Below are 27,958 nucleotides of genomic sequence, written 5' to 3'. Positions count from 1 at the left end.
TCTTCATTGCACGTACTCTGAAATGAGGTCAGCTACACTCTGGGGAATGTCTTCAGGATAGTAACAGGAGAACACAAGAAAAAAAAGGAGGCTAGTAAGCAGCCACGTGTTTATGGGGAGAAATCAAAATTGAGGAAGAGAAAGGACTCAAAGAAAAGACTGACTGCAAATCAAAACTACAATGAGATATCACCTCACACTGGTCAGAATGGCCATCATCAAAATGTCTACAAACAATAAATGCTGGAGAGGGTGTGGAGAAAAGGGAACCCTCCTACACTGTTGGTGGGAATGTAAATTGGTGCAGCCACTATGGAGAACAGTATGGAGTTTCCTTAAAAAACTAAAAATAGAACTGCCATAGGACACAGCAATCTCACTACTGAGCATACACCCCGAGAAAACCATAATTCAAAAAGAGTCATGTACCACAATGCTCACTGCAGCTCTATTTACAATAGCCAGGACATGGAAGCAACCTAAGTGTCCATCATCAGATGAATGGATAAAGAAGATGTGGTGTACACACACACACACACACACACACACACACACACACACACACACACACACACTGGAATATTACTCAGCCATAAAAAAGAATGAAATAATGCCATTTGCAGCAACATGGATGGACCTAGAGATTATCATACTAAGGGATGTAAGTCAGACAAAGATGAATATCATATGATATCATATGTGGCATCTAAAAAAATGATACAAATGAACTTATTTACAAAACAGAAATAGACTCACAGACATAGACAACAAACTTATGGTTACCAAACGGGAAAGCGGGGGGAGGGATGTTAGGAGCTCGAGATTAAAATATACACTCTACTATATAAAAATAGATAACCAACAAGGACCTACTGTACAGCACAGGGAACTATACTCAATATCTTATAATAACCTATAATGGAAGAGAATATGAAAAACACACACAACTGAATCACTTTGCAGTACACCTGAAACTAACACAACACTGTAAATCAATCGTATTTCAATAAAAATTTTAAAAAAAGAAAAGACTGATAAATGGGGTGTGTCTTAGGCCAATGTTCACATCAACTACAACTAACAGTCTTTTAAGTATCAAGTACCTTAAATATCAAGGTCCCGTCTGCCATATTCTCTACACCAGTGCTTCTTAAAGTTTACTGTGCTTGCAGATCAACTAAGGACCTTGTTCTAGTGAATACTGTGATTCATTCTGCCTTGGGACCCAACATTCTTCATTTCCAACAAGCTCCGAGGTAAAGCTAATGCTGCTGGTTCATGAGTCACACTTTGAGAAGCAAGTCTCCAGCTCATAACAAGCGCAGAATTTCTCTCTGGGGTACATTTTGGTGAAGAACAAAGAGCATGGGCTTTGGGATCTGAAATGGGGAGCTAGACGTAGGGTGAGGCTCTATTATACACTAGTTGGGTTATTTAACCTCTCTGAGACTCATGTCTCTTTTTTTTGGTCCTTTGTCTTTTTAAAACACAGATAATAAATTAGATAACAATTTGTAAAGCCCCTGAAGTACACTAGGCGCTCAATAAATGTCACTTCTGATCCCTTCCCGTGTCACTACCCATGATTTACTGAGGGGAGGGCAAAGGGAGTGACGGTGTCAGGGTTCAGCTTTACAGGAAAATAAGGGAGCAAGAACCAAAATGAGGGTTAGATTCAACAGCTAAGCACCATGAAGAGTTGTTCGACGTCATCTAGCCTTAGAAACAGACACCAGATAGTCATCCAATCTGTGTGTCTCAATTCAGCAAATGAGCTTCGCTCCAAAGACAAATAAGTATAAAATCTGGAAACAATAAATGCTGGAGAGGGTGTGGAGAAAAGGGAACCCTCTTGCACTGCTGGTGGGAATGTAAATTGATACAGCCACTCTGGAGAACGGTATGGAGGTTCCTTAAAAAACTACAAATAGAACTACCATATGACCCAGCAATGCCACTACTGGGCATATACCCTGAGAAAGCCGTAATTCAAAAAGAGTCATGTACCAAAATGTTCATTGCAGCTCTATTTACAATATCCCAGAGATGGAAACAACCTAAGTGTCCATCATCGGATGAATGGATAAAGAAGATGCGGCACATATATACAATGGAATATTACTCAGCCATAAAAAGAAACAAAATTGAGCTATTTGTAATGAGGTGGATAGACCTAGAGTCTGTCATACAGAGTGAAGTAAGTCAGAAAGAGAAAGACAAATACCATATGCTAACACATATATATGGAATTTAAGAAAAAAAATGTCATGAAGAACCTAGGGGTAAGATAGGAATAAAGACACAGACCTACTAGAGCATGGACTTGAGGACATGGGGAGGGGGAAGGGTAAGCTGGGACAAAGCAAGAGAGCGGCATGGACATATATACACTACCAAACGTAAGGTAGATAGCTAGTGGGAAGCAGCCGCATAGCACAGGGAGATCAGCTCCGTGCTTTGTGACCGCCTGGAAGGGTGGGATAGGGAGGGTGGGAGGGAGGGAGACGCAAGAGGGAAGAGATATGGGAACATATGTATATGTATAACTGATTCACTTTGTTATAAAGCAGAAACTAACACACCATTGTAAAGCAATTATACTCCAATAAAGACGTAAAAAAAAAAAAAGAAAGAAAGTACTAGACATAAAAAAAAAGCAGGAGGAATAGGTGACACACAACGCATCTTCAAGGATATGCATCTTCAAGTACCCAGGAATAACTTGTAATAGAACACAGGAGAGATCTTAGGAAAGTGAATTTAATGAAAAAGACATTACACTTTGCACTAAGTACAGAGTGGCACAAAGCTTTGGTCTGGGGTGCATATTCCATACAGAAGCTTAGAAGTAGGCATGTTAAGTGTTTAAGCATTGCTACTAATTTTGTACTAAATGTGGCAAAACAAGTAAACAGGAACAGTCATTTGTAGCCAACAACAGAACCAAGAAAACTAGCAAAATGAATGTAGACCTCCCATTATCTCCAGGGAATTTTCTTTTTTTTTAAATTTTGGCCGTGAGGCTTGTGGGATCTTAGTTCCCTGACCAGGGATCGAACCCGGGCCCTTGACAGTGAGAGCACGGAGTCCTAACCACTGGACCGCCAGGGAATTCCCAAGGGAATTTTTAAAATATTATTGTTTCTTAGATCTTTCAACTTTCTCTCCATCTCCCTCCCTCCCCCCCTCCCTCTCTCTCCCTCTCCCTCTCCCCGACTAAAAACAGTGATACTGTATCGTGCACTTAAAAATTTGTTAAGAGGGTAGATCTCACGTTAAGTGCTCTTACCACAATGAAAAAAAGACATAAATGAGTTACCAAGCCACAAAAAGGCATGGAGAAACCTTAAATGCATATCGATAAGTGAAAGAAGCAAGTCAGAAGAGGCTATATCCTGTATGATTCCAACTACATGACATCCTGAAAAATATATAGACACAGTAAAAAAAAAGAGACAGTAAAAAAGACCAGTGGTTGCAAGAGGTTGGAGCACAGGGGATTTTTAGGGCAGCACAATGATTCTGTATGATAATGTAATTGTGGATACATGATATTAGGCACTTGCTAAAACCCATACAACTGTAAAACACCAAGAATGAACCCTAATATAAACTATGGACTTTAATTAATAATAATGTACCAATATTGGTTAATCAATTATAATAAACATACCGCACCAACGAAAGATGTTAATTACAGGAGACACTTGCAGGGGGAGGGGAGTGGTAGTATATGGGAACTCTTACTTTCTGCTTAATTTTTCTGTAAACCTAACACTGCTCTAACTTCTCAGTCTAAAGTCGATTAATTTAAAAACAAACAAAGAGATCAACTTCGTATCAGAGCAGGAGCTTAGGAGAGTAAATTGGCAGCCAAAGCAGGCGGGTGCCAGTGACAAGGCAGATATAGGTGACCTGGTCACTGGCAGAGTTTGGAAAATTACCGCTCATACTTCTTCCCAAGGAGAGCTGCCATTCCAATGTCCCAGGAACCCAGTGATCCTCAGCTGTTCTTAGGGTACTGAAAGTGTGTCTTCCCTCTCCAGTCCACTAAACCCTTGGACTCATCTTCAGGCCCAGAGCAAAACAGCCTGCCTGTGACAGCTACACTCAATCCAGGAACGGGGACCTAGCGCATTCAGAGCTGGGCCAGTTCTTGCCCCGATGATGTGGTGCCCGTCTCAGAGGTTTATTTACACTGTTTATTTTGAGGAATCCTGCCTGGTGGAAGGGATAAAGGATATCTCCAATGGAGGGGAATCTCCAGTGGAGGCAAACCCCCTCTCCGTATGTCCTTAGCAATTCATGCCTGGCCCAAGTTATATCCCCCATTCAGCAAAACAGAAACCCTGTCTCTAATCAGACCTGTCTTTCATCAACCATGAATTGCTCTTCAGCTATGGGGTCCCCTCCTCACTTATCTACTCAAGCAGACATTATTTCTTCCTGCTAATACCATACTTTTCTTGAGAGGAGTTCCCTACCTCATTACCTTTTCAGGGATGTTTAGTACCCCTTAAAATTTGACACCCTGGGAAGCAGCCAGGGCAACCCCCCTCACCCCAACCCGGCTTTGTGCATTCAGATCCTTTGCGAAAAAATGACTCTAACAGAGCTGGGTTCGGAGGTGATAGGAAAGAGCTGAAAATTAATAATAACATTTCCATTAATCCAAGTGGCATAAAGCACTGAGGGCATCTCCTAAGGTTCTGGGCTGCACCCCATCAGTCAGAGGCACAACGTAAGACGATATTTAGGAATCAAGAAGGACTAATTAATTGTGGGTAGTGAAGAAGGTCAAAAGCAAGAAGATTCAGGAAAGTGTAGACATTTCTTTCTTCATATCAACTGAAAACCAATGATCTCTCTTCAAAAATGTCAATTTATGAATAATGAATATTGGAAAGGATGGAAAAGAAAATATATTCCCAACACTCAATCACTCTAACTACAGTTCAAACATAAATGATTGACATAAACTGTTTTGTGGTGGAATGGCTCCCTTCCTTCCTTGTTTCCAAATGTGAAAGATTTAAAAAATTTTACTGTTAGGACTCATCAATTCCCATGGATCTGCACAAACAAGTTTCAACTTTCTGAAGACAAAATGAACCTCTGGCTAAGTAGAAAAACATGCTTAGAAAGAAGAGTCAGATTCCTTTCCCAAACTAAGCAGATCTAACAACAAAGGGATAAAAAGAAAATATTTTGATTCAAATCCATATCTACTTCTCTGCTCTTCTACGGACTTTTTTTCCTCAGCAAACACCCATGATTTAAACTTTGGCCATAACTATTATAATAAAATATTTTACTTGTTTTATTAGTGTCTGCCTCAATCAGAGAAAAAGGAAAACGATTAGAGACAATTATCCTCTTGTGCTGAAATACTGGAGAGAAAAATATGATCTATTTTGTCACTTATAGGCAATACTAACTATATATTCCACCTCCCTTCTCCAAGTATGAAAGGAACCCTCTGCCAGAATAGTTTAATAAATTCTAATGTGGTAAATGAGGTACAATGGCTAATCTGTGAAACACTACGCATTCCTCATAATGACAACAGCAGTTTGTATTTCTATAGAATTTCTTTTGAGAGGATGGTAAATTTCCTTCTGTGGATAAAAAGTGTGATTCTGAACAACATCCCTGTGAAGAAGGTAGGTGTGAGCTCCCTGACATAGGGGATAAGCAATGGGCCATAGAAAGAGACGGTCATTACACTGAAAGAACGTTAAGGAAAATGGTGGAAAGATAGTTGGCTTATGGGTTCCACAACATCTTAACAAAAAACGGACCAGTTTTTCTCTCCCTCAAATTAAACACTTTTGCAAGACTTACTATCTAATCAGATGCAGTAGGAAATTCCACAATGCGTGACATAACAAAGTAAGGTTTTTTTTTTTTTTGTATTGTTGCTGTACACTGGAGACCACTTCATTGTACATAGAATGATTAAGACCTAGCCAAGCACCCAGGAAAAGAAGGGCCTAAGAGATTATGAACTACAGATTGCTATCTCTAGATCACTAATAATGACCTTTTTTGTTTTTCACAGTGGGTTAAAATTTACAAAGCATATTCACATATATTACCTCATTTGATATCTTCAATTACTACAAGGCAGCCCAATTATCCCTACTTTACAGGCAACTAGATCAAGGCCTAGATTGGATAATTAACTTGACTGAGGTCACATGCCTGGTAAGTAGTCAAGACTTGAGTTTATGTCAATCCGAGTTCAAGTTTGGGCTCCTTCCACCTCACCATGGTTGCCTTGCAATTAATAATGTCCAAGTTAGCCAAAGCCAACCTGTCATCATGATGTAGAGTGGGTCCAAATAATAGAGTCAAGATAATTTGTCCTCTAATGCAGTCTTTCTCAAACCGTGATCCACTTTATTAGAATCACCTAAGAAGCTTGATAAAAATGATGACGTTTTCTGGAGACTTTGTTCAGTAGGTTTGGAGCAATGCTCTGGAATCAACGTATTAAATTCATACCCCAGATGATTCAGATAATCTTTTGGAATCCTTGATGTGGCCCAATTTCCACGGCTCTTTGCTCAAACCTTGCAAGATCTGATTTTTGTTATAGTTTTGCCTATATAAACTTCCTCGTCCTATTTATTTTCTTTAATTTCAGAGGCCATAAATATACCATTGTGGGAGGAAAGCCCTTCTGCCAACTTCTAAAAGCAATGCTCAGTTTAGGGTGAAATATCTACGTGGAAGAAAAAACAAACACTGATCACAGCCCAAAATGCCACAGTATTTCTTTCTGTGATGCTTCTGGGACTTGATATCTTCATCCACTTTGCTTCTAAAAGTGGGTTTGCCCTTATTTTTTCCACAGGTTTCTCCTCCCCCGCACAATAGAAACGTTGGGGTAGCAGGTGATGCTGCTGCTGCTATTACTGTGAATCGGGGGGGCTCAATTCACACATTAGTTATGTATTAATACTTAATGATGACTGGTCATATACTTGTTTAAATTTCTTAAGGAAAAGGACGCCAAAATAAAAAGTCCCATCAAAATATCTTTGCTGTTGGTGCTTTTGTGACCTGGAAAATCTACCTCCTGATAACTCCAATGACAGTAACAACATAAGCAAAATGAGAGCCGATTCACTGGATCTTCCACATACCCTGCGGGTGCTATTTACAAACTGAATGGATCAGGTCAGGCCTGTAAGGTTGCCCATGTCCCTTTACAACTTGTCTGATTCAACTGAGGGAAAATTGAGGGCGCTCCAAATAAGGAGTAGGATCCTCCAGGCAAGGCCATGGTCTCTTCTTCCGAGGAGCTGAGATGCTGGGCTGGAGAGCACACTCTGTGCTTTTATCTATGCCAAGAGAAGCTGGAATGAGCTGTTTAGGGTTGTAACTAAAGTACTTAGTCGGAGATTTTTCTTGATCTATGTGGGTCCCAGTTTCCTTATCTGGTCTCACATTCTCTGATGTTACTTTTTTTTTTTCATTTTCGCTTAATCCACAAATATTTTCAAATTACCTACTCTGAACTAAGCACAGGGGATATAGCTGTGAAACAATTTAAATATAAATATTGTCTCTGCCCTTCTGAATCTTACATTCTAGGGATGTGGTGGGGAGTGAACTGACACAGGCATTAAAGGACTCATTACGTGAATCATTTATGAAAATGGCGATGTATGTAATGAAGGGGAAAGAGAGGCAGGCTGTTGTGACCTAGTCAGGCAGAAGGGGGTCAGGAGAGGTTTCCCTGAGCAGGTAATGTTCAAGACCTGGATGATGAATGGAAATCAGGCCAATGAGGAGAACAAGCAAGCAGATTCCTTTGCAAAGGCCATGAGATGGAGTAAAGGCTGGCATGATTGAGAAGCAGAAAAATGCATGGCGTGGCTGAAGAGCAGGGGAGAGAGAAAGAGGCATGGCCCGGGGTGAGCTGGAGAGGAGGAAGCAACGATCTCAGACAGGGCTTGGCAGGCCCCGAGCAAGAATTTGGATTTTATTCTCAGGGCAATGGAAAGCCACGGAGGGTTTTAAGGCATGATCAGATGTGCATTTTTTAAAAGAGCACTTTGAGGATGTACAGATAGACAATGATGAGAAAGTATAGCTAGCGGTAGAAGTCGAATTTAGGTGGTAGGTATAAGGGCTCACTGTAAAATCATTTCAACTTTTCTGCATGCTTGAACATTTAAAAATAACATGTTGGGAAAATCTGGCCACCGTATGGAGAGTGGATTGAGGGAGGGCAAGAGTGGTTGCAAAGATAGCAGCTAGGAGACCTGTAATAATCGTAGAGGCATAACGGTGGCTTGTACTCGGGTGGTGGCATGGAGATGGTGAGAACTGGACAGGCTTTTGAGATATTTAGGAGGTAGAATCAATATGATGCCCTGATTGATTTTGCCTCGGGGTAAGGAAGAGGCATAAATCAAAGATCACTCATTTGAAAAGATATATGCACCCAATGTTCACAGCAGCACTATTCACAATAGCCAAGGTGTGAAAGCAACTTAAGTGCCCATCAACAGATGAATGGATAAAGAAGCTGTGGTAGATATATACAATGGAAAAAGAACAAAATTTTGCCATTTGCAGCAACATGGATGGACTTGGAGGGCATTATGCTTAGTGAAATAAGTCAGAGAAAGACAGATACTGTGTTTTCACTTATATGTAGGATCTGAAAAATAAAACGAATGAACAAATATAACAAAACAGAAACAGGGGACTTTCCTGGTGGTGCAGTGGTTAAGAATCTGAATGCAGGGGACACGGGTTCGAGCCCTGGTCCGGGAAGATCCCACATGCCATGGAGCAACTAAGCCTGTGTGCCACAACTACTGAGCCTGCACTCTAGAGCCCACAAGCCACAACTACTGAGCCCACATGCCACAACTACTGAAGCCCGCGTGCCTAGAGCCCATGCTCTGCAACAAGAGAAGCCACCGCAATGAGAAGCCCACGCACTGCAATGAAGGGTAGCTCCCGCTCGCCACAAGTAGAGAAAGCCTGCGCACAGCAACGAAGACCCAACGCAGCCAAAAATAAATAAAATTAAAAAAAAAAACAGAAACAGTTCACAGATACAGAGAACAAAGTAGTGGTTACCAGAGGGGAGAGGGATGGGGGGAGGGGCAAAACAGATGAAGGGAGTTAAGAGGTACAAACCGCTAGGTATCAAATAAATAAGTTACAAGGATGTAATGTACAGCACATAGAATATTCTCAACGTTTTAGAATAACTGTAGTATAAAAATATCAAATTACTATGTTGTACAGCTGAAACTAACATAATATTGTTAAGTCAGCTATATGTCAATAAAAAAAAAGATCACTATCCAGTGTCTAGTTAGCATAACCTGGTGGATGATGGTACCAGGTACTGAGACAGGATGTACTGGAGTAGAAAGACATGGGTGTAAGAGAGAAGGTAGACTGAAGAGTTCATTTTTGAGTATGTCAAGAGCATGAGCTATCTTGGTGGAGATATCATATAGGCGGTTGGATCCGGGGCTGAGAGGAAGGATCTGGGTTCGGGATGTGAATCTGCAGTTGTAAGCATATAAATAATCATAAAACCATGAGCATACAAACATGATAATGCCGGAGAGGATGGATAAAGTGAGGAGAAAAGAAAGAACAAGCATCAAAGAATCCAATGTTAACAATCTTTAACAGAGAAGGAAAGGGAACAATTAATGAAACAGAAAAATTAGGCATGTATGATATTACCAAAGGCCTCTATTGAAGGGCTTTTGGGTTGTTTCCAATCTTCTGCAAGCAATACCCTTGTATGTACTCATTTCTCACATATGTATCTATCTCTGTAAGATAAGTACCCAGAAATAGAATTGCTGTGCAATATACACATCTCATTTTGAATTTCAAAGTGTTTAGTTTTGAAAAAAAGATTGCTTAGAAAAGCCACCAAACATAGATAGCTTAGTTAACCATATTTAATGTGGCATTTGATAGGACTGGTTAAATAAATTTAATATATCCCATAATGTAATACCCTGTTGCCATAAAAAAGAATGAGGCTGTCAATATATTCTGATATGGAAGAGGAAGGGGTAGGACTTAATTTTCACAATTTTGAACCATTTGAGTTTTATGCCATTCACATGTATCACTTAGATTAAAAATATTTTTTGTACTTCTACACTATACTTAAAAAAGAGTAACCTAAAGATCAATTTGCCTTTTATTTTTAAGAGCCACACCAACAGGTTTCTGATGGACTTAGGCACACCTGGGTCTTGCGTTATGGAAATACCCAGTTAGATGTTGGATTTTATGAAGTCACGACATAGAACTGCTCTGACCGTGGCAAAGGTCTGAATACATAAAGTTCATGCTCATCTTGAGTTCGAGTTATAAATTTTGGAATTGATTAATTTTGCCACTTTTATTATTAGTGAATAAATCTACCTCATTTTGTCTACTTTAGAGATGTCTCCAGGCTTCACCATCGCCACCCTCTCTCACCTCCCCTAAAATGTCTCTGAAGACATACTCAGTCGTATCAAGTCTGAAGACAATTTATATTTCCAATATAGGAAGTAGTGATGATCGTACACTTTTTGTTTTCCGTTTTTAAGAAGGGCAACATAGAGATATGGGTGTGAGTTTAAAAAAATGTACCATATGCACTAAGCTACACTAGACTAATAACTTCAATTTTCTAGAATTAGAGAGCCTGTTTTTTTTAATAATAATGAATATGGATTGCTTATTCCCCTTTCTAAGAATAATGCTAAATATATTCTTTTTTTTTTTTGCTAAATATATTCTTAAACCTGTTTTCAAAATTCAAGAAGAAATTCAGAATATGGAACAATTAGCTAGAATAAGCCTGAAAACGATTCTAGCTTTCCTACTAGTAAAATTCAGTATCTATCCTTTTAAGGATTTTATCAATACATGAATTCAAGTGAAAAAATGAGCTGAGGGGTTAGAACATGACTCCAGAAGAAGATTGGGTCAGTTACGTTCATACACAAATAATCAGACTCTGCTCCACCTCCCTTGGTCTAGGTCCTCCTGTCCATCACGATAAGCATCGGATCACGCCAAAGACCACAGTGAAAAGAACACTGGCCTAGGGGTCACAGCCTGGATTTAAGTCTGGATACACTCACAGCTTCTATAATATCTTGGGCAAGTCATTTCTGCTTTCTGGGCTGCAGATTTGGAATCTTCAAAATGAGGAACCAGGTCTGAGGTCCCTTTCAGCTTTAAGTCCCTTCATATCTAAGTTTGGTGGCTGAAGTCTCTGGAATCCCAGGTGACAGAAGGTAAGGTAGATTGAACTCCTGGCCACATTCCTTCATTCCTTCCTGCATCCTCGCTCTTGCCATGGCTTCAGTGTGAGTAGAGTATGTTCCCCTGCCTCTTGATTTTGGGCTTGGCCATATGACATCCTTTGAGCAATGGGATATCGTAGACATAACACAAGTAGGGGCCGAAAAATGTGCATTGCTTCTTATTCCCTCTTAGTTAATAGCTTAGAACATTTTATAAACTAAATGTCTACGATGGCTAGGTCATAATTAGGGTGACTCTACCTCCCCATTTTGCCGGGTCAGTCCTGGTTTACATCTGTTGTTCTGGTGTAACGATTTAGCTCTCTTCTCTCCCAAAAGTGGGATGATTTACAGTATCAATTACATAGTCACCACGGAAAAACCTCAGCTCACCTTGAAAACCTACCCGGTTAATCCACAAGTTGGCCACAATAAGAGGGCCATGCCCTTGCCCCAGCGTCCATACCCACAATGCCTTCTTTGGATCATGGGGATTCCCACTATCCCCTCTTCTTGCTCTTCAAGTGGTCTACATTCCAAGTGGCCCCCTTTTCCCTCAAACCTTGAGAAAACCTAAAGTCACTCACAATTAGAAAAAGTTCGGGGACTCCCAATCTCAACTGCAGCTTCAAATAAGCACGTACCATTTCCCCTACGGTATAAGGCCTATGAATCATTGCACAATTTGCTTGTTGACACGACAGTGTGGTATACTTTCTATCATCCAATCAAAAAAGCCCTGGCCCATGCACATAGAGAGGTACATGCTTTTTTACACACGTGGCAAGACCCTAGGTGTTCATAACACTGGTATCTCTCCTCTCATGTCCCAATACCCTCAGGTGAGAAATAGCAGGGAAGCAGCCTCCAGGTCCCAAGCCTGCTACTGGGAGGAAATAACACCCAGACAGTCCCAAGAGGCCTCATTTTGGAGAACTGGTACCTTCAGAGCTTACTCTTCCCCATGCTGGCACGGAGCATGAGCACGCCCTCTACCAGAGTCCCAGGATTGTCTACCATCTTCTGCCAGAGGCGTTGCTCTTCCCCCTGCGAGTCCATCCAATCCACCGTCTTCCCATGGCTCACACCTAAAGAAGGGAAAGGGAAGCAGTACACTTTACAAATGAAACATTTTGATCTTCTGGAAGACACCTATCAACCTCTGAGGCGGACCCACTGACCAGAGAGCCCTTCAGTGGCCTGTTCTCACCATATCTAGTGAGTGGAGTTAGCATGGACTACATCCTTTGTAGCCTGCATTACTCTCCTCTGCCTAGATGATGTGGAACAAACCAGGATGGCCCTAGGGGCTCATTTCTCCCTCACTTTGGTAGTTTAAGTAGAAAGCTGGCTCATCTAGACTGAGTTAACACAACAGAAGAACAGGCTGACCGGGAGTTTTTGTTTTAGTGGCAGAGCTAGTCCTGGCTCTCCCGAATCTATACACGTGCTCTACTGCTGTAATTCCCCCCACCCTCCCCAATTCGCCCTGTTAAAGCTGTGTCTTGTGGAATCAGTGGTGTGTTTCCATGACCTGTTTGAACAACATGAGACATTATTTTTTAGGGGAAAAATGGATTTCCTTTCGATTCAAGCAGTGTAATGGCTGCAAGCATGGACAAAACTGAGAAGAGGTTGAAGTCAAGTTCGTCTTAGAAGTCCTTCTCTCCCCGGTCAGAAGCATGTGCTGTCTTAGTGATCCTCTCCCGAGAAAATCCTGAAGTAAGGCTCAAGAAAGTAGTTGAAATTCACTTAGACTAAAGTGTAAATGGCATTTTATGAAAGGACTGAATATAAGCATTATACACCCCACACTTCTAGCTGAAGGATACAAAGTTACATAGTAGTAATTCTAACAATGAACCAATCCTTGGCTAAAGTAATGGAGCATCTGTGGAAATTTCGAGAGTCGGCTAAGAGGAAACTACATGTACACTTAGGACACATCAAACCTGCAGGAACCACTCCCCTGCCCCATGCCAAGTCACAGGCTATCTCAGGTTTACCAAGTCCCTCACCGCTTCCAGAATTCAAACGAACTCCTCCCAGAAAGATGTTGCTGGAAAAGGCCTCCTTGTCCCAGACGGTAAGTTCTAGGCAAACATTCTTTATATCCTGCGGATGCAGGCCAGTGAACACGAAAGGATGATTCCACTGAGGGTTGACACTCTTTTTTGTTACCAGAGTTTTGTGCTTGGTGGCTTTGCTATCATCAGGGAGCAGGTAGCTGCAGGAGAAAACACAATCAAGCCATCAGTGAGACAGTAAAGCAGAAAAAGGCACCCTTGCGTAATCATGTCAATTTCCCATAATTCCTCGTGTGTGTATGCGTGCGTGCGTATGTGTGTGTGTTTATCTGTGTGTGTCTATTTGATTTTCTTTCCCAGCATCACATATGCTTAAATCTGGGTTTATTTAGTGGAATGGTTTATTATTTCTTTTAAGTGGGGCAATAGTAAAATGCCCACACTCTTTTTTTAAAAAATATTTATTTACTTATTTATTTGGTTGCACTGGGTCTTAGTTGCGGCATGTGGGCTCCTTAGTTGTGGCAGGCGGGCTCCAGGCGGTTCCTTAGTTGTGGCAATGCGAACTCTTAGTTGTGGCATGCATGTGGGATCTAGTTCCCTGACTAGGGATGGAACCCGGGCCCCCTGCACTGGGAGCGCAGTCTTATCCGCTGTGCCACCACGGAAGTCCCCCGTCCTCTACTTTCTAATCCTGTATTGGTCCTTCCCTCCTACTGAAATGAAAATACCTCCTGTGGGAGACACTATGTAATAATGTTCTGCCTCCTATTACCTCTGGCCCACCTCTGAGGTGACATGAAGCCACGATGAGCACTTCCTGGCATGTGGACAGCTTCCTACTTCAAGTGCCTGTGTCTCTTTGCTTCTCTAATTAAGGACTTTGGTGCTCCGTGAGCTGACTCAGCTTCTGTGCAGGAAACCCTGGAATTACTGGGAATTTAATGTCCCCAGGAGCAACCCTCAACCGATGAGTTTTAGAAACTGGTGGATGAGTCTCCCAGCTTCCCTGTCCCTTGAAGGGATGATCCTAAGGTACATTCCACAGAGTTCCTTCCTAAGTGGAACTGAGCCCCAGTTGCTCACAGTGGTAACCTGCCTAGTAACATATTTTTATCAGTTTCCCTCCCTTCACTGTCTCATTTTCTCTACTCTGTTTTTGATCATAGTACCTGACGAGTCAGGGAGCAGACTTTAGGGAAGGAGACTTATGGGTATGAAATTAGTACATCAAACCTGAAAAATACCACAAATGACCTTACAATAAAGAAGATACATTATGACACTTGAGATTTCATTTCATGTACCAAACAGAGACTGCTTACCTCCCAATTCATTCTCTCCCTATTTTTCTAAAAAAAAACACAAAAAAAACCCCACAAAAATCCTCATTTTTTTAAAGTTAGGCACAAGATTGTCCAGAATAAAGACTACATTCCCCAGCCTCCCTTGTAGCTCACATAGCCATGTGACTAAGTTCTGGCCAATGGGATACTTACCTTTAGTCTTTGTTTACATATGAGAGAAAAAACTTTTGTCTTGTTTAAGCCACTGTTATGTTGGCTCACGGACAGACCTAATATTTACTGATATATAAGATTAAATTTTACACAAAGGTCTATTCTTGCTCTCTCGTGCTCTTTTTCAAAAAATCTGAGGTCCCTTTAAAATCAGCTCAATGTTTAAGTGTAACTAGGGAGAGAATTCACTAGAAAGTTACTGGCCTTTAAAAAGGAAAAAAAATATATATATATATATAACAAAGATACTGTCCTTTATTATCTCTGCTTCATAAATGTTCAACATGATAAAGTAAAAACTATTCCAGAAGATGTTAAGTCATCCGTGCAAGCCCACAATGAGTTCATGGGCGAGAAGCCATACCCTTATCCCGCCAGTGAGCAGGAAGTGGCCAGAGCTAGATGGTAGGGCTGGGGAAGCAAATTTCAACGGCAGAATCCACAGAAAGCATTTCTTCTGTGCTTAAACCTCCTGGGAGAAAGAGTCAAGGACAGATGGACCAGGATTCAGGCACACACGCTCACCAGTGGGGAAGCCCCAGACATCTGCTTCTCCTTATTACCGCCCTTACCAAAGTTAGACTGTGTGAGCATAAAGGATTGACTCATTTCCTTGTAGGAAAAATTACACTTTTCTAAGAAGGATTGAGGAGAGGAATGATACTGTCATCTGACTCAAAGCATTAACCTCACAGCTGGCATCACGGGACTTTGTTTTACCTTATGGATTTTGTGATGCTCTGTGAGAGCAGGGACCGTGTCTTATTTTTGGAACTACAGGACTTAGTGCTTGGAACGTGTGCATGTATGTGTTTGTTGCAATGAATGAAAAATATCCTGCTGGTTCTAGTTCTTCTAATTATAGGAGAAAAATCTCAAATAGAAATCAGGAGGGATTTGTTGTTTGGGTTGCCTTGAATGGGTAAGAATGTCCATTAAAAGGGCTGCATTCCCTCAAGAAACTGCCCAGGGCTCCACAAAGTGGGCACAAATGCCCAAGAGGCAGTCTTGGAGCTTCCCCAAGGCACTCTCCAGTGGATATCTCTAGGGATGATGCTCTGACATCTCCACTTTTTACAATTTCCCCCAAGACAGCAAAATACCAAGGATCCAATATTTTTGTTGACGTTGCATACAGTTAGCACCAAATGATAAAAAAGCACAATACAAGTATATTACATGTAGAAAACCATACTTTCTCCTCCTGTGAGAAACTAATCTCACAGGAAAATTTGCCAGTCTTGAGGGCGAGAGTCACAGGACATCCTGAAATATGCTAGAAGCAGGCTGAGAGCTAGAATAAGCAGATCTCTCTTGCATTGTTTTCACTGTAAGCGCCAGCAGTGAAGGGGAGTTCTTTCCTAGCACACGTTTAGAATAAGAACAACACAGAAGCCCCACAGCCACCGTCTCGTGGATCACAGACCTTTTCATCTCCCATTAAGTACCATCGAAAATGAGCTCAAACAAAATTACCCCTTCACAAAGCTATCAGAAGTGCCTCCTGATTTCACGGCTGTCAAATTCTTCGCCTCTTTGATGAACACTTCTAGGATTCCTCCAGAGATGACAGGAGAATCCTTCTTCTTTCCTCGTTTAAAGGACTTCTTTCCTGCATCAGCCACCAGAGAAAAAGAGAGAAAGAGAGCCACAGAGAGAGCCAGAGAGAGAGAGAGAGCGAGCGAGAGAGAGAGAATGAGGGAGGAAGAGAGAGAATGAAAGAGAAAGAGAGAATGAGAATGGGGGGAGGGGAAGAGAAAGAGAAAAGAAGGGAAGAGATAGAGCATGGGTTCCATTTCAAAATTTACAAATAAAATCCACAAAGATTTATTTCATTTTCAGAGTGAATGAGATCTTTACATTATTGTATACTTTTCCATGTAATCACTTAAATGCTTTTACACCACTGCATTCCTTCTGGATATATCTTTCAGTTTCATTGAAAAAAATAAGCAAATAAATTTAAAACAATTAAATACTCCCCTATAACATATAAAGGGATAAAACAGAAAACACCCCGAGAGCTGCCTGGGCCACATCCCTGCTCTCTGTGAGGAACAGCTACAATGAAAGCCACACACATGTGCCAAGACCCCCAAAGAGAAAATTCCTAACTCCCGTCTTGGATATTTTAGTCGCGTACATTTTCAACTCCATGCTGGGCCAGCTCTAAAGGCTATAGCTCAGACACAATTACATTTGGGGGTGAGAGGAAACTCTTCCCGCATCACATTTTTATTCTGATGACACACGCTCAACATGAATAACGACCGCCTCCACCAGCACCTTTATTTAACACTGTTCTAAGTGCTTTGTATGAATGAACCAATTTAATTCTTGCAATATCCCTAAGAAGTGAGGCAACTGAGGCTGAGAGATAGTAATTTAGTTGCACAGGGTCACAATGACAAGGGTGATAGGAAAAGAAAGATAAAGGAGGCTGCCTGTAGGAGTTGAAGAAAGAAGAAGGGCAAAAGGGATTTAAAAGTTGACTCCAGGCTTCCCTGGTGGTGCAGTGGTTGAGAGTCCGCCTGCCGATGCAGGGGACAAGGGTTCGTGCCCCGGTCCGGGAAGATCCCACATGCCGCGGAGCGGCTGGGCCCGTGAGCCATGGCCGCTGAGCCTGCGCGTCCGGAGCCTGTGCTCCGCAATGGGAGAGGCCACAGCAGTAAGAGGCCCTCGTACCGCAAAAAAAAAAAAGAAAAAGTTGACTCCATCTGGATTTTTCCTTTGTATTCTGTGTTCCAGGTTAATTTCTTTCTCAAGATGCCCTGAGCAGCTGTGAATGTCATAAATCCAGACAGCATCTTTCTGCACCTCCCCTCTCAGCAGGCCATCCCCCATCTCCCCCTAACCCCCCACTCCACCCGGCAGGGGGGAAGATCCTATATGTCCTGGACTTCCAGGAAACAAATCTCAACATTAAGGTTGGTCTCTAAGTATGAACTCTGTCCTTTCCTTGTAAGAATCTGACACCCTTCCCCATACACAGTGTATACTTTTCGACTCTCCTTAAACGACAGTGACACCTAAACCTTTCCATTTCATCTGTGTAATGTAAAAGTAACATAGTCCCCTGATCCCTATTTCCACACTTCTAGAAATGGAATGTCCCTGATCAAAGTCATTGATTTGTTTTTTCTACCTTGAAGCTGTCCTAGTGGAGGTGTCAGGTTCTCCTCTGGGGGTATGTAACGTAAAATGACGGTCAGCTCTCCTTTGTACTGAAGGCCGATATCCTCAGCAAATTCCACCTGGCCAAGAGGAGACAGGTGAAAAGAAAAAGTGAGAATGCTTGGTTTGTAATTTTGTAGCCCATATTTGAATGTACAATATTTACTTGGTAGCGTAAATGTGACAATTTATTCCCATTCAACTATGTTGGCACTTATTGGTTCAAGAGATGCCTCAGGCATGAGAAAAGAGAGGCTGGAAAACTCTATGAAGCTATTTGAGTATAACATTCAACGCTAAAGGGTTTCCCTGGTGGCGCAGTGGTTGAGAGTCCGCCTGCCGATGCAGGGGACACGGGTTCGTGCCCCGGTCCGGGAAGATCCCACATGCCGCGGAGCGGCTGGGCCCGTGAGCCATGGCCGCTGAGCCTGCGCGTCCGGAGCCTGTGCTCCGCAATGGGAGAGGCCACAACAGTGAGAGGCCCGCGTACCGCAAACAAACAAACAAACAAACCCCCAAAAAACATTTAACGCTAAAGTAAAAGGAATTTGAGAGGAGATACATAACACACGTTCGGTGAATCAATGGACACTGAGTGCCTGTGATGGATTGAGAACTGGACCCATCATTGAACATACCCAAATAATTTGGGGTATGAGGCAGGAATAAAGATGTCACTGAAAACAGCCCAGAAGATCCTTCTCTCTGTCTGTCCTTGATGTCTCAAGGCCTTCCTAAGTTGTCCAAGAAGGGGCAAGTAGGCAGTAATGTCTGGTTCACATTGGGCTGCCAGCCACCAACTATGAAAAGCTATACGGGTAATTCTCCTCATTAAAGCTCAATGAGGAAAAACTGGTTCACTCCAACATTGCTGGTGGGACTGTAAAATGGTTCAGCCACTCTGGAGATCAGTTTGGCATCCTCTTAAAAGACTAAACATACAACTACCATACACCCTAGCAATTTGCACTCTTGGGCGTTTATGCCAGAGAAGTAAAAGACTGTGCACACTGAAAAAAAATCTGTACATACATATTTGTATCATCTTTATTTGTTACAGTACAAAACTGGAAACAACCTAGATGTCCTTCAATAGATAACTGGTTAAATAAACTGTGGTACAGCCATACCATGGAGTACTACTCAGCAAGAAAAAGGAATGGCTATTGAAACACACAACAACTTGGGTGAATCTCTAGAGAATTATGCTGAGTGAAAAGAGGTCAGCTTAATAGGATACATACTATACGATTCCATTTACATGACAATTTTGAAATGACAAAATAATAGATATGGAGAATAGAGTCATGGTTGCTAGGGGTTAGGAATGGGGGTGGCAGGGGGGATGTGGGTGTGGTTATATAAGAGCATGAAGGATCCTTGTGGGGATGGACCCATTCTGTATCTTGGCTGTAGTGGTGAATATACAAAGCTACACATGTGACAAAACTGCACAGAAATAAATACACAAACACACAAACGAAAACCGAGGAAATCTGTATAAGATGAGTGGATTGTATCAATGTCACCACCTTGGTTGTGGCATTGCACTATAGCTCTGTAAGATGTGACCATTGGGGGAAACTGGGTAAAGGGTATACAGGATCTCTCTGTATTATTTCTTACAATAGCATGGGGATCTACAGTCTTCTCAAAATCAAACTTAAAATTTAAAAATGCAGTGTGAGCACATACCCACAGCCTCTGTTCTATAGGTCTCCCGTTTGCCACTGAGTCAACGGAACTTTGATTTTTCATAAATAGGGTAAGAAAAGTAGTGTACTTTCCTCAGACTTTTCCTGCAGGAACTTGACTGCTGAGCAATGAGTCAAGGGCTGAGAACTGTTCTCTTCTGAGAGAGGGCAGACTGAAAGAATTCAGAAACCCCAAAACCCACGAGAAAGCCCAAGGCTGTTCAAGCCTCAGCGAAAAAGACTGATACCATTACAAAAGGAATCCTTGCCTTACTTTGCTTCCTCTTGGTGGTGGTAAAACTTATTGGTAAAGGTGGGGAAGTCATTTGGAGTACTTCATTCAGCTATCTTGCCAGGGGCACAAATGCTATTAGATGGTGGAATAGACTATCCATCTAATATTCAATTATTTTAAATTGAGGGCCTTGTAAGAGGACTTTTCTAATTGTTTTGACGGTTTCAGTAAATTTTAGTTTATGTGAAAGTCACAAATGGAAAATTAGAATGGATATTATGACAGATAAAAGAGAACAACTGCTTTTTTGGTACTATGTTAGCCATAGTGAGAGGTGAGGTATTTGTCCTCTCTGGATCTGAGTGGGCTCTGTGATTGCTTTGACTAGTAGAACATGGCAGAAGTGATAACGTACCAGTTTCTGGGCCCTGGCCTTAAAATGAACGGCTTCTACTTCTTCTCTTGGAATGAATATTCTTGGGATTCTCCCTCTGGGAACCCATGATGTGAGGTCCAAGTCACGTGGAGAAGCCACACGTCAGTGCTCTAGTCGGCAGGCCTAGCTGAGCTCCTACCTAGCTGGCAGCCAACATCAAGTATGAGACGGCCAACTGGAGCAACCAGCCCAGTCAAGCCCTCAGATGACTTCAGCCTCAGTCTACCATCTAGCCTCAACCGTATGAGAGACCTTAAATAAGAACCACCTAGCTGAGTCCAGTCACCCCACGGAATCAAGAACAATAGTAATAAATTGTTGTTTTAAGCCACTAAGATTTAAGGTAGCTTTCTATACAACAACAGTTAACCAGTGCAAGCTCTGTTTGCTTTCAGCTGAGATCTTTGGGTAGGAAAATATACAGGCAGAAAAAATTATATGTGCAGGTGTCACATACTAACGTGTATTTGTAGAGATCAAAACATGCATTATTGGGATTTATTAATGTTGCATTACTTTCTAGCTGAAATTCAAATACACTGGTGACTTGGTATAAACACAGTCCTCAAAACTTGTGGGAGCAGAAAATAATAAAGGTGAAGTCTTACGGCATTATAGTCACACACAAAAGAAATCCAAAGGAGGGAGTCATCTTACAGTCTGCACATAGCTAATATCTTGGGGGTATTTTTGGTACGCTTGCAAGGAAATTCCAAGGCGACATCCTGTCCTGGCATACTACCATTTTACATTATTCAACCAACTCCTACTCAGAAAAAGGTGCAGAATTCAATACAGTTTATTCAATTCTACCAACACATATGGAATGGCTTCTATGTAGTAATGATTTTAAGGCATTTTGCTAAGTGCTACGGGGACACGGAGAGAGACCCGGCTTTCAATGAATTTTCATTCTATTCAGGAGATATATATTCAATGGAAGCTCTGTTCATCTGCCCGAATGCTCTCCATTCCCAGCGAAGAGCAGAATCCTCTACAAAGACCGTGCGTGCCCGCTCCCATCAGCTGAAGTGCATGCTTAAGTCAGCTGCATTAGTCCCCGAAGCTCTATGCCAGGCCTATTTGTGGCTGTAATTATATAACTGAATGTCACAAATTGAAGAGTCCCAAAAGACAGCTGCTACTACAAAAATTAGGTTGACCGACTTATCAGAACTAAAGATTTGAAAATAAATTTGCTATTGGATTATATTTGGGCTCCAAGCTGTAAAAGATTAGGAACAAGATGGTGAATACGTAGAAAGGTTTTTGCACTTGGTTGACTTTGAAAGTACTCTCAAGTTTTTGTTTCACTTTAGAGAAACGCAAACTAGCAACTGTTGATTAGGATACATTAGGGTCAGAATTTATGCCAGGAGGATATGACAGAATTGCAATCACTGAAACCATACTCAAACAAAACAAAGTGCCCCTATATTAGAAGACCTGAAAATGAATGCACATGTATTTGTTTTAAGTTAAAATACATGATTAAGAAATGCACTGGGAGAGCGGGTATGTGTTTGACTTCTGTGACTTAGTCTATGAACTGACCTACTATTATTGGTCCTGATTGCTGGGAGAAGAGGGCTTCTACCACACAGCAAGCTCAATGCCAGACAAATGATGACAGTGGCTTCCCATACAAGTACAAAGAAACTACTGTGGGAAGAGAATAATCCAGAATGGGGTGAAGAGGGGGCCCGTGTCTGGTCCTTAAAGGATGGGAGAGATGATGACATACGAAGCGGGGTGGGGGGAGATGATTAGTCTGGGTTAAGAAAGCAGGATGAGCAGAGTACAGTGAGGCTTGCGCAGAATGTGTCTAAGGACTGGTAGGGAGTCAGGTGTGATCAGAACTGTGTGTGCAGGGAAGCAGCAGCAAGGAAGACGTAAACAAGCTGTCTACTCTGGGGTCCTGAGGAGACCTGAAGACACGAATTCCTGTTATCGTGTTTTATTAGGGTGGGTAGTAGGGTAGTGGGACCACAAAGTGAAGAGAGGTTTACCAAGGTTGTGATATAAGGCAAAGTTTCATGGAAAGTAACTTTTGCTCAGTCCCACAGGGGAGCTCTGAGGGTAAGACAGGTCACACCTCAGAGCTGTCTCAATCAGAGGCAAGGGAGTCACCCATCAGTTATTGATCAAGGGCTCTGCCCTCAAGCCCCAGAAGCCTTAAATACCTAGGCTCTTCTGGCTTTCCATGCCCACATTCCAACCCACTCCAGCAGCCTGAGGACGCCTCTCCTACACAGATTGGTAGGTGCTGGCTGGCAGGAGGGACAGCCATGGGAAGCCATGTATGCATGAAAATGGGGATATAGGTAAAGCACTGACATCTTCCTCTGCTCCAGAAGGCTTTTTGAAGAGCTAGAGATCCACTTTCCATCAGAGTAGGAAGCAGAGTTTCCACTCAGACACAGGTCTAAGGTGGGGTCATATATCATGGACATAAGTCTGCTCAAACTGCCACATAAAGAGAGAGCCCTTTAGCTAGGCAATCATTTCACGGGACCTTATATTACACTGACTCTGCCTGAAGGTGGGATGGCGAAGATTTCCTTGGAAAACCACTTAAGCTTGCTGTTGACTTTCAAAGGTCCTTTATATAATCACACCTTCTGGGAACACTCGAAAGGCAATTTATACTGACAAACTCTTCTTGTCTAACTACCTAACATGCCTTCCGGTAAGATAGCGAGTTATAGCTAATAAACAGTCCCACGTCATGCAGTAAATGGGAGTTAGACTGTGAAACTTTATAGTAAGTACATCTGGCATCTTGAGTTCTTTCTCCATCTGTGTTGGCCTCCATATGGGTTGTAAGACCCAGCAAAAACAAAGGAAGGGGCTTCCCTGGTGGCACAGTGGCTGGGAGTCCACCTGCCGATGCAGGGGACACGGGTTCGTGCCCCGGTCCGGGAAGATCCCACATGCCGCGGAGCGGCTGTGCCCGTGAGCCATGGCCGCTGAGCCTGCGTGTCCGGAGCCTGTGCTCCGCAATGGGAGAGGCCACAGCAGTGGGAGGCCCGCGTACCGCAAAAACAAAAAACAAAAAAAACCAAAGGAAGGTGTCCAGGGACTTTTCACCAACACAGAGTCGATAAGCAATAAGGCACTGTGTCTTTCCAGCCTTCCCACTGCCAAAGGACGTCAGTATTTCTGAATGTTTAAAGACTGTTAATTCCGATCGTCTATTACTAAGGAAATTGGTCCCTGTAGCTCACACTTCAGCTCCTCAGCTGGATAATCTACAAGAAGCATCGAGTCTCCAAGGCTGCCCATGCTCTAGCTGCAGCTGATGAAGTGACTCCTGCACTGAAATGACTGAGGGGCAGACGGAGAATGAAATGACAGTCCTCAGAGTCGGCTGGTAATCAACCAGAGGGAGCCCAGCTCAGCCCGAGGACGAGCCACTCACGAAGCAGGAGGCCGCGTACAGAGCATGTTTTGGTATCCTGCCTCCCTGGTTTCGGAAGGCATGGTATCTAAGCAAGTCTGAATAATCTGCAGCCTTTCCTCCGTAAGTGTCAGAGGGAGCTTGGTGGAAAAAGATGACAGGGATTAGAGACACCAGTTTCAGTTGCGTTCCCCAGAAGCCAACCCTGAGGTGAGGATTCTGATGCAAGTGACTTATTAAGCAAGAGCTCCCAGGACAGGCCAGTGAAGGGGTTGGGGAAATAGGCTGGGGAAGAGGAGGAAGCAAGGCAAAGGTGCAGCTAGATCCAGCAGGAGAGCTCTGGAGTATAACGCCTCAGAGCTTTTCCCACTCAGTAATGCAACGGAGCTTTCAAACTCCCCCCATCTATCAGTTATTGGCTAAGGGTTGCCTTGTGGCAGGGGGTACATACGCTCCCAGGAATTTCTGGCTCTCTGCCTACGTGGGAAAAATTTACAATAGCCTGAGGACAGACTTGTAAAGAGAGCCTCTGGCAGAGGACCAAAGGAGTTCCAGTGCCATTAAACGCCATCAGGATGTTTCCACTTTGAGCGGCCTCAGAGAGATGCTTCTCCCTTATGATAGAAAGTCAAACCACTCAGTGTCAATGTGAAGGTGATTACCATGGAAAGCTGTTGACCCCGAAGCACAGAGGATGCTTGGGAGAGGCCTGGGAGAGCTTTGATATCACCTCAGTGCAAATTCTCCAACCATTTCCAAGAAACTGACTGGAAACCCTCCAAGCTGGTTTCCAAAGAGCCCCTCTGTGCTTTCATGTTATATTTCTGACAGACAAATTAACTTCATGGACTAAGATACATGTTACTTGTCCTTCATCAGTGTCACGCATCGTATGATATGTCGGACATTTTCTATGATTCTTTGATGCTCACCCATTACACAAAAGGAAGCACGTGATAGGAGACTGTTAAGTCAGATTAATTGCTATCCTTTATGTTGAGGCTTTTCATTGAATTCCAAGAAACTTAGTACTGTAATGACCAAATATTTCTCATATTTAATGTCAGAGAAATGTTATGCTATCATGGACTTGTTAACACTGCACTTCCTATCTCTACCACATTTACGTTAGTCATGGGAATGAGGTTATTTCCTGTTTGAGGATTTCTATTTCATTGTCCATTTTCCCCACAGCCCAATTAAACCTCCTAAAGATTTTCCATGAGTTATTTACACCAAGTTTAAGGTCAACACTTATAAAATCCACTAGAATATTGTATTTAATTTCTGAGTCTCAGTCTCCTTATATAAAATGGGGATAGCTATGCTAACCCCACACTGATGGTTGTAACCATGAGACGTGAACGACGCTGCTACTGATGATGATCAACAAGTGTTACTGACGATGGTCACTTGTTTTTTGCTGTCTAGCATCCACTCACCATTTTTTTTTTTTTTAGTACTACTGTACCAGGATTTCTCTGGGGGCAATACCACCTTCAAGACCAGAGTTATGTCCTGATTGTCTTAAGCCACTCAATGTATCTCACCTCCCTAGCCAGAATGATTGGCTCAGGATGGGCAAATAATGTAATGAGAATTAGGAACCAGAGCCAGGGCACTGGCTGGACTATTGGGAGGAGGAGGAACTCTCTCCTCTCCTGGACAGTGTGAGGCAAGGATGAGGGGTTTGCAGCTGTCGTGGTGTCCAAGAGAAGCAGACCTGGAGCTAGTGAGGGAGGCCCACACTGCATGAAGTCTGCAAGTGAAGCTAACACAGAGAAGAGAGACCAAGAGACGCCAGGGCCTTGCTAAGATCTGAGTGTCTGGATTAAGCCACGCTTGATAATCACTGGCCCATAATTTCCTTTTATTTTCTTGAGTAGCATGAGCTGGGGTTTCTGTTAATTGCAATATAAGGACTCCAACGTAACATAAATACTACCTAGCATTTAGTGAGAAGTTTACAGTGTGCCTGACACGATACTGCAAGCATCACATAGCAGGCTTCTTCAAGCCTCACAGCATCCCTGTAACTGATGTCCAACTCTTTTATCACCAGTGAGAATACCAAGGCCTGGGAAGTTAAGTAACTTGCCCAAGGTTACACAGAGTCGTGAAGCCAGGATTGAACCCAGGAAGTCTGAGCTGCATCCACTATCTTTACCATCATGTTCTTTTTGCCCTTCTCTCTATAAAGAACAATCTTTCGTTACGTAAATGTGACCTTTTTTCCACCTCACGTTTGACTTCAAAAATTACTGTAAATGTAGAGATACCAATGGCATAGAGTGAATCTCAGGTACTGTTGGTTTAGTTTAGAACATACTATAGTAGCATTTAATTTCTAGAACCAGCTTTGAGATTTCTTTTTCTGACTATAACTCAAGACCTGGGTTCTGAATCTCAAAAGTAGGAATGTAGGAAACCAGATACTTTAGCTGCTGGTCACTTCCTCCTGTGAGCTAAGGCAAGAGCACACCTGCTCATGTCTGAATTGTGGAGAATGAGGAAGAGAGAGAACGTTTTGAGACTGATCGTGCTCTATGGAGCTGTTTTTGTCTATGTGAAAATGAACGCTTTCTCTTTCTAATAGGATCATAGAATGTATTCTTTTGCTTATCCATGGCAACCTTCGAATGATGACTACATTTTTAGTAGATCAAATTAATAAGATCTATGATTATGGGGCTTCATTTTACAGACAGTCTGTATCGAAGAAGAAGGCTTTCCAAAAGAATGGATTTGCATTTATTATATTATTCCCAAATTAGCTGCACTAACCTTTTCAGATTATCGCTTGACAACTGGAAGCCTTCAGATTCTTTAGACCTGTGACATCAGTTTTGCTCATTACTTGTGTAACTGTTTGACTCATCTGGAAGCATTTCCTACCTTGGGCTGAAGCACAAACCACTCATCACGTGGATTTTCGAAGTTCCATGAGTCAAAAGGAATCTCCACCTCCCCAAGGAAGCTGTTTCGTCCAAATCGATCGTAATGCCAGACTGAGAGCTGCAGAGTTCTCGTTTCCAGCTGGGCATGGCTGATGGTATACTGCAAAATCAGATTTACAACATCACACTCCATAAGGAGGGCTCTGCCCACTTCTAGGACAGGTTGAAATTTACTACCACCAGCTTTCAGATCAAATACAGTAGTAATATGAACAAAACAAACCCAAGAGAAAAAAAATCTTCATTTTTCTTCGTTTCTGCTACACCCGAGGTTCTATTCCATAAAATCATTTTGTGTGAGCCTTAGCACTGAACCATATATCAACAGACTGTTTCGGGGGGGAGAGTCGATACATTTCAGATATTGTATAAAAAGTGTCAGGTGATGAAGCTCGTCCCCTTTTCAGTTTTACCTGCTTTTCATTTGCCTAATTATTTTGTCAACAACTACTTTGTAAGCACAATGTTTAATATATCAATTCTCTAATTTATCTGTCTTATTTTATTTATAACAAGAAGCCCCAAATCCAGGATAGTATTGACAGTGAGAAACTTGCAAATGCCAAACCTCATAAAGTTCAGCCTAAGTGCAGGGATGAATCGATATATACGTAGGTTGAGCAGAAAGGAAATATTGTTGGCGTGGTTTTGCCTTTTCCAGCAGAACATTATCCAGGGCCACAAGCCCATACACCCTCAAAACCTCCTGATTATCCTAAGCAAATGACCACCTGGGACATACTTCAGACCGACTGACTCCTGATCTCGGATTTGCGTCTACCCCATCCTTGCTGTTCCCGGCATGATTAACCTGGGCCCCCTGCTTCCTGGATCTGCCATGTCACTCTGTTTTTCTCTTCTGCTTGGGCTCATCTTTGCTATCTTGTCATGGCTGTTGGATTCACCCTCTGCCTATATTCATTCATTTTCACTTTGATCTGTTTTGATATTGGTTCCTTCTTTCACATATGACCCCGCTGACACATGCCCCAGCTCACCAACTTCCTCCTATGATGGACTCTGACTCCATCATTCTGGGCACAAGATCCATAAATTACTCTGCGACTGGCAATAACGTCTACATCCCCATCTCCCTGGATCTTTCTTACCAGGCTAGATTGGTCCAGGGTGAGAGAAGAGGTTACATGGAAGCCTATAGGGAAAAGTCATTTCTCTAGAATTGGGGCCTGGGTCATCTCTTATCTGGGCCAC

At 42.4% G+C, this 27,958-nt stretch overlaps 1 protein-coding gene across 5 annotated transcripts in view; it reads right to left on the bottom strand.

Annotated features, from left to right (window-relative positions):
• SYTL5 (synaptotagmin like 5) overlaps positions 1–27,958 on the bottom strand; it is a 235,472-nt gene that overhangs the window by 18,947 nt on the left and 188,567 nt on the right. For 3 of the 5 annotated variants that reach the window (XM_027091239.1, XM_027091243.1, XM_027091244.1), the window contains exons 13-17: positions 26,685–26,846; positions 17,996–18,104; positions 16,327–16,462; positions 13,322–13,530; positions 9,159–12,391 (exon numbers count right to left, since the gene is read on the bottom strand). In XM_027091239.1, coding sequence (XP_026947040.1) covers positions 12,249–12,391; positions 13,322–13,530; positions 16,327–16,462; positions 17,996–18,104; positions 26,685–26,846 — 759 coding nt within the window. In that variant the 3' untranslated portion in view covers positions 9,159–12,248. Of the gene's footprint in view, positions 1–9,158; positions 12,392–13,321; positions 13,531–16,326; positions 16,463–17,995; positions 18,105–26,684; positions 26,847–27,958 lie in introns of those variants that run through there. The other 2 variants (XM_027091242.1, XM_027091241.1) reach the window with 1 other exon arrangement.

Source organism: Aethalodelphis obliquidens, unplaced genomic scaffold (genome assembly GCF_003676395.1).
Source record: "Aethalodelphis obliquidens isolate GAN/ISIS:26980383/991018 unplaced genomic scaffold, ASM367639v1 scaffold71, whole genome shotgun sequence".
In the NCBI taxonomy this organism is placed as follows: domain Eukaryota; kingdom Metazoa; phylum Chordata; class Mammalia; order Artiodactyla; family Delphinidae; genus Aethalodelphis; species Aethalodelphis obliquidens.
This window is presented reverse-complemented; position numbering and strand designations above follow the sequence as displayed.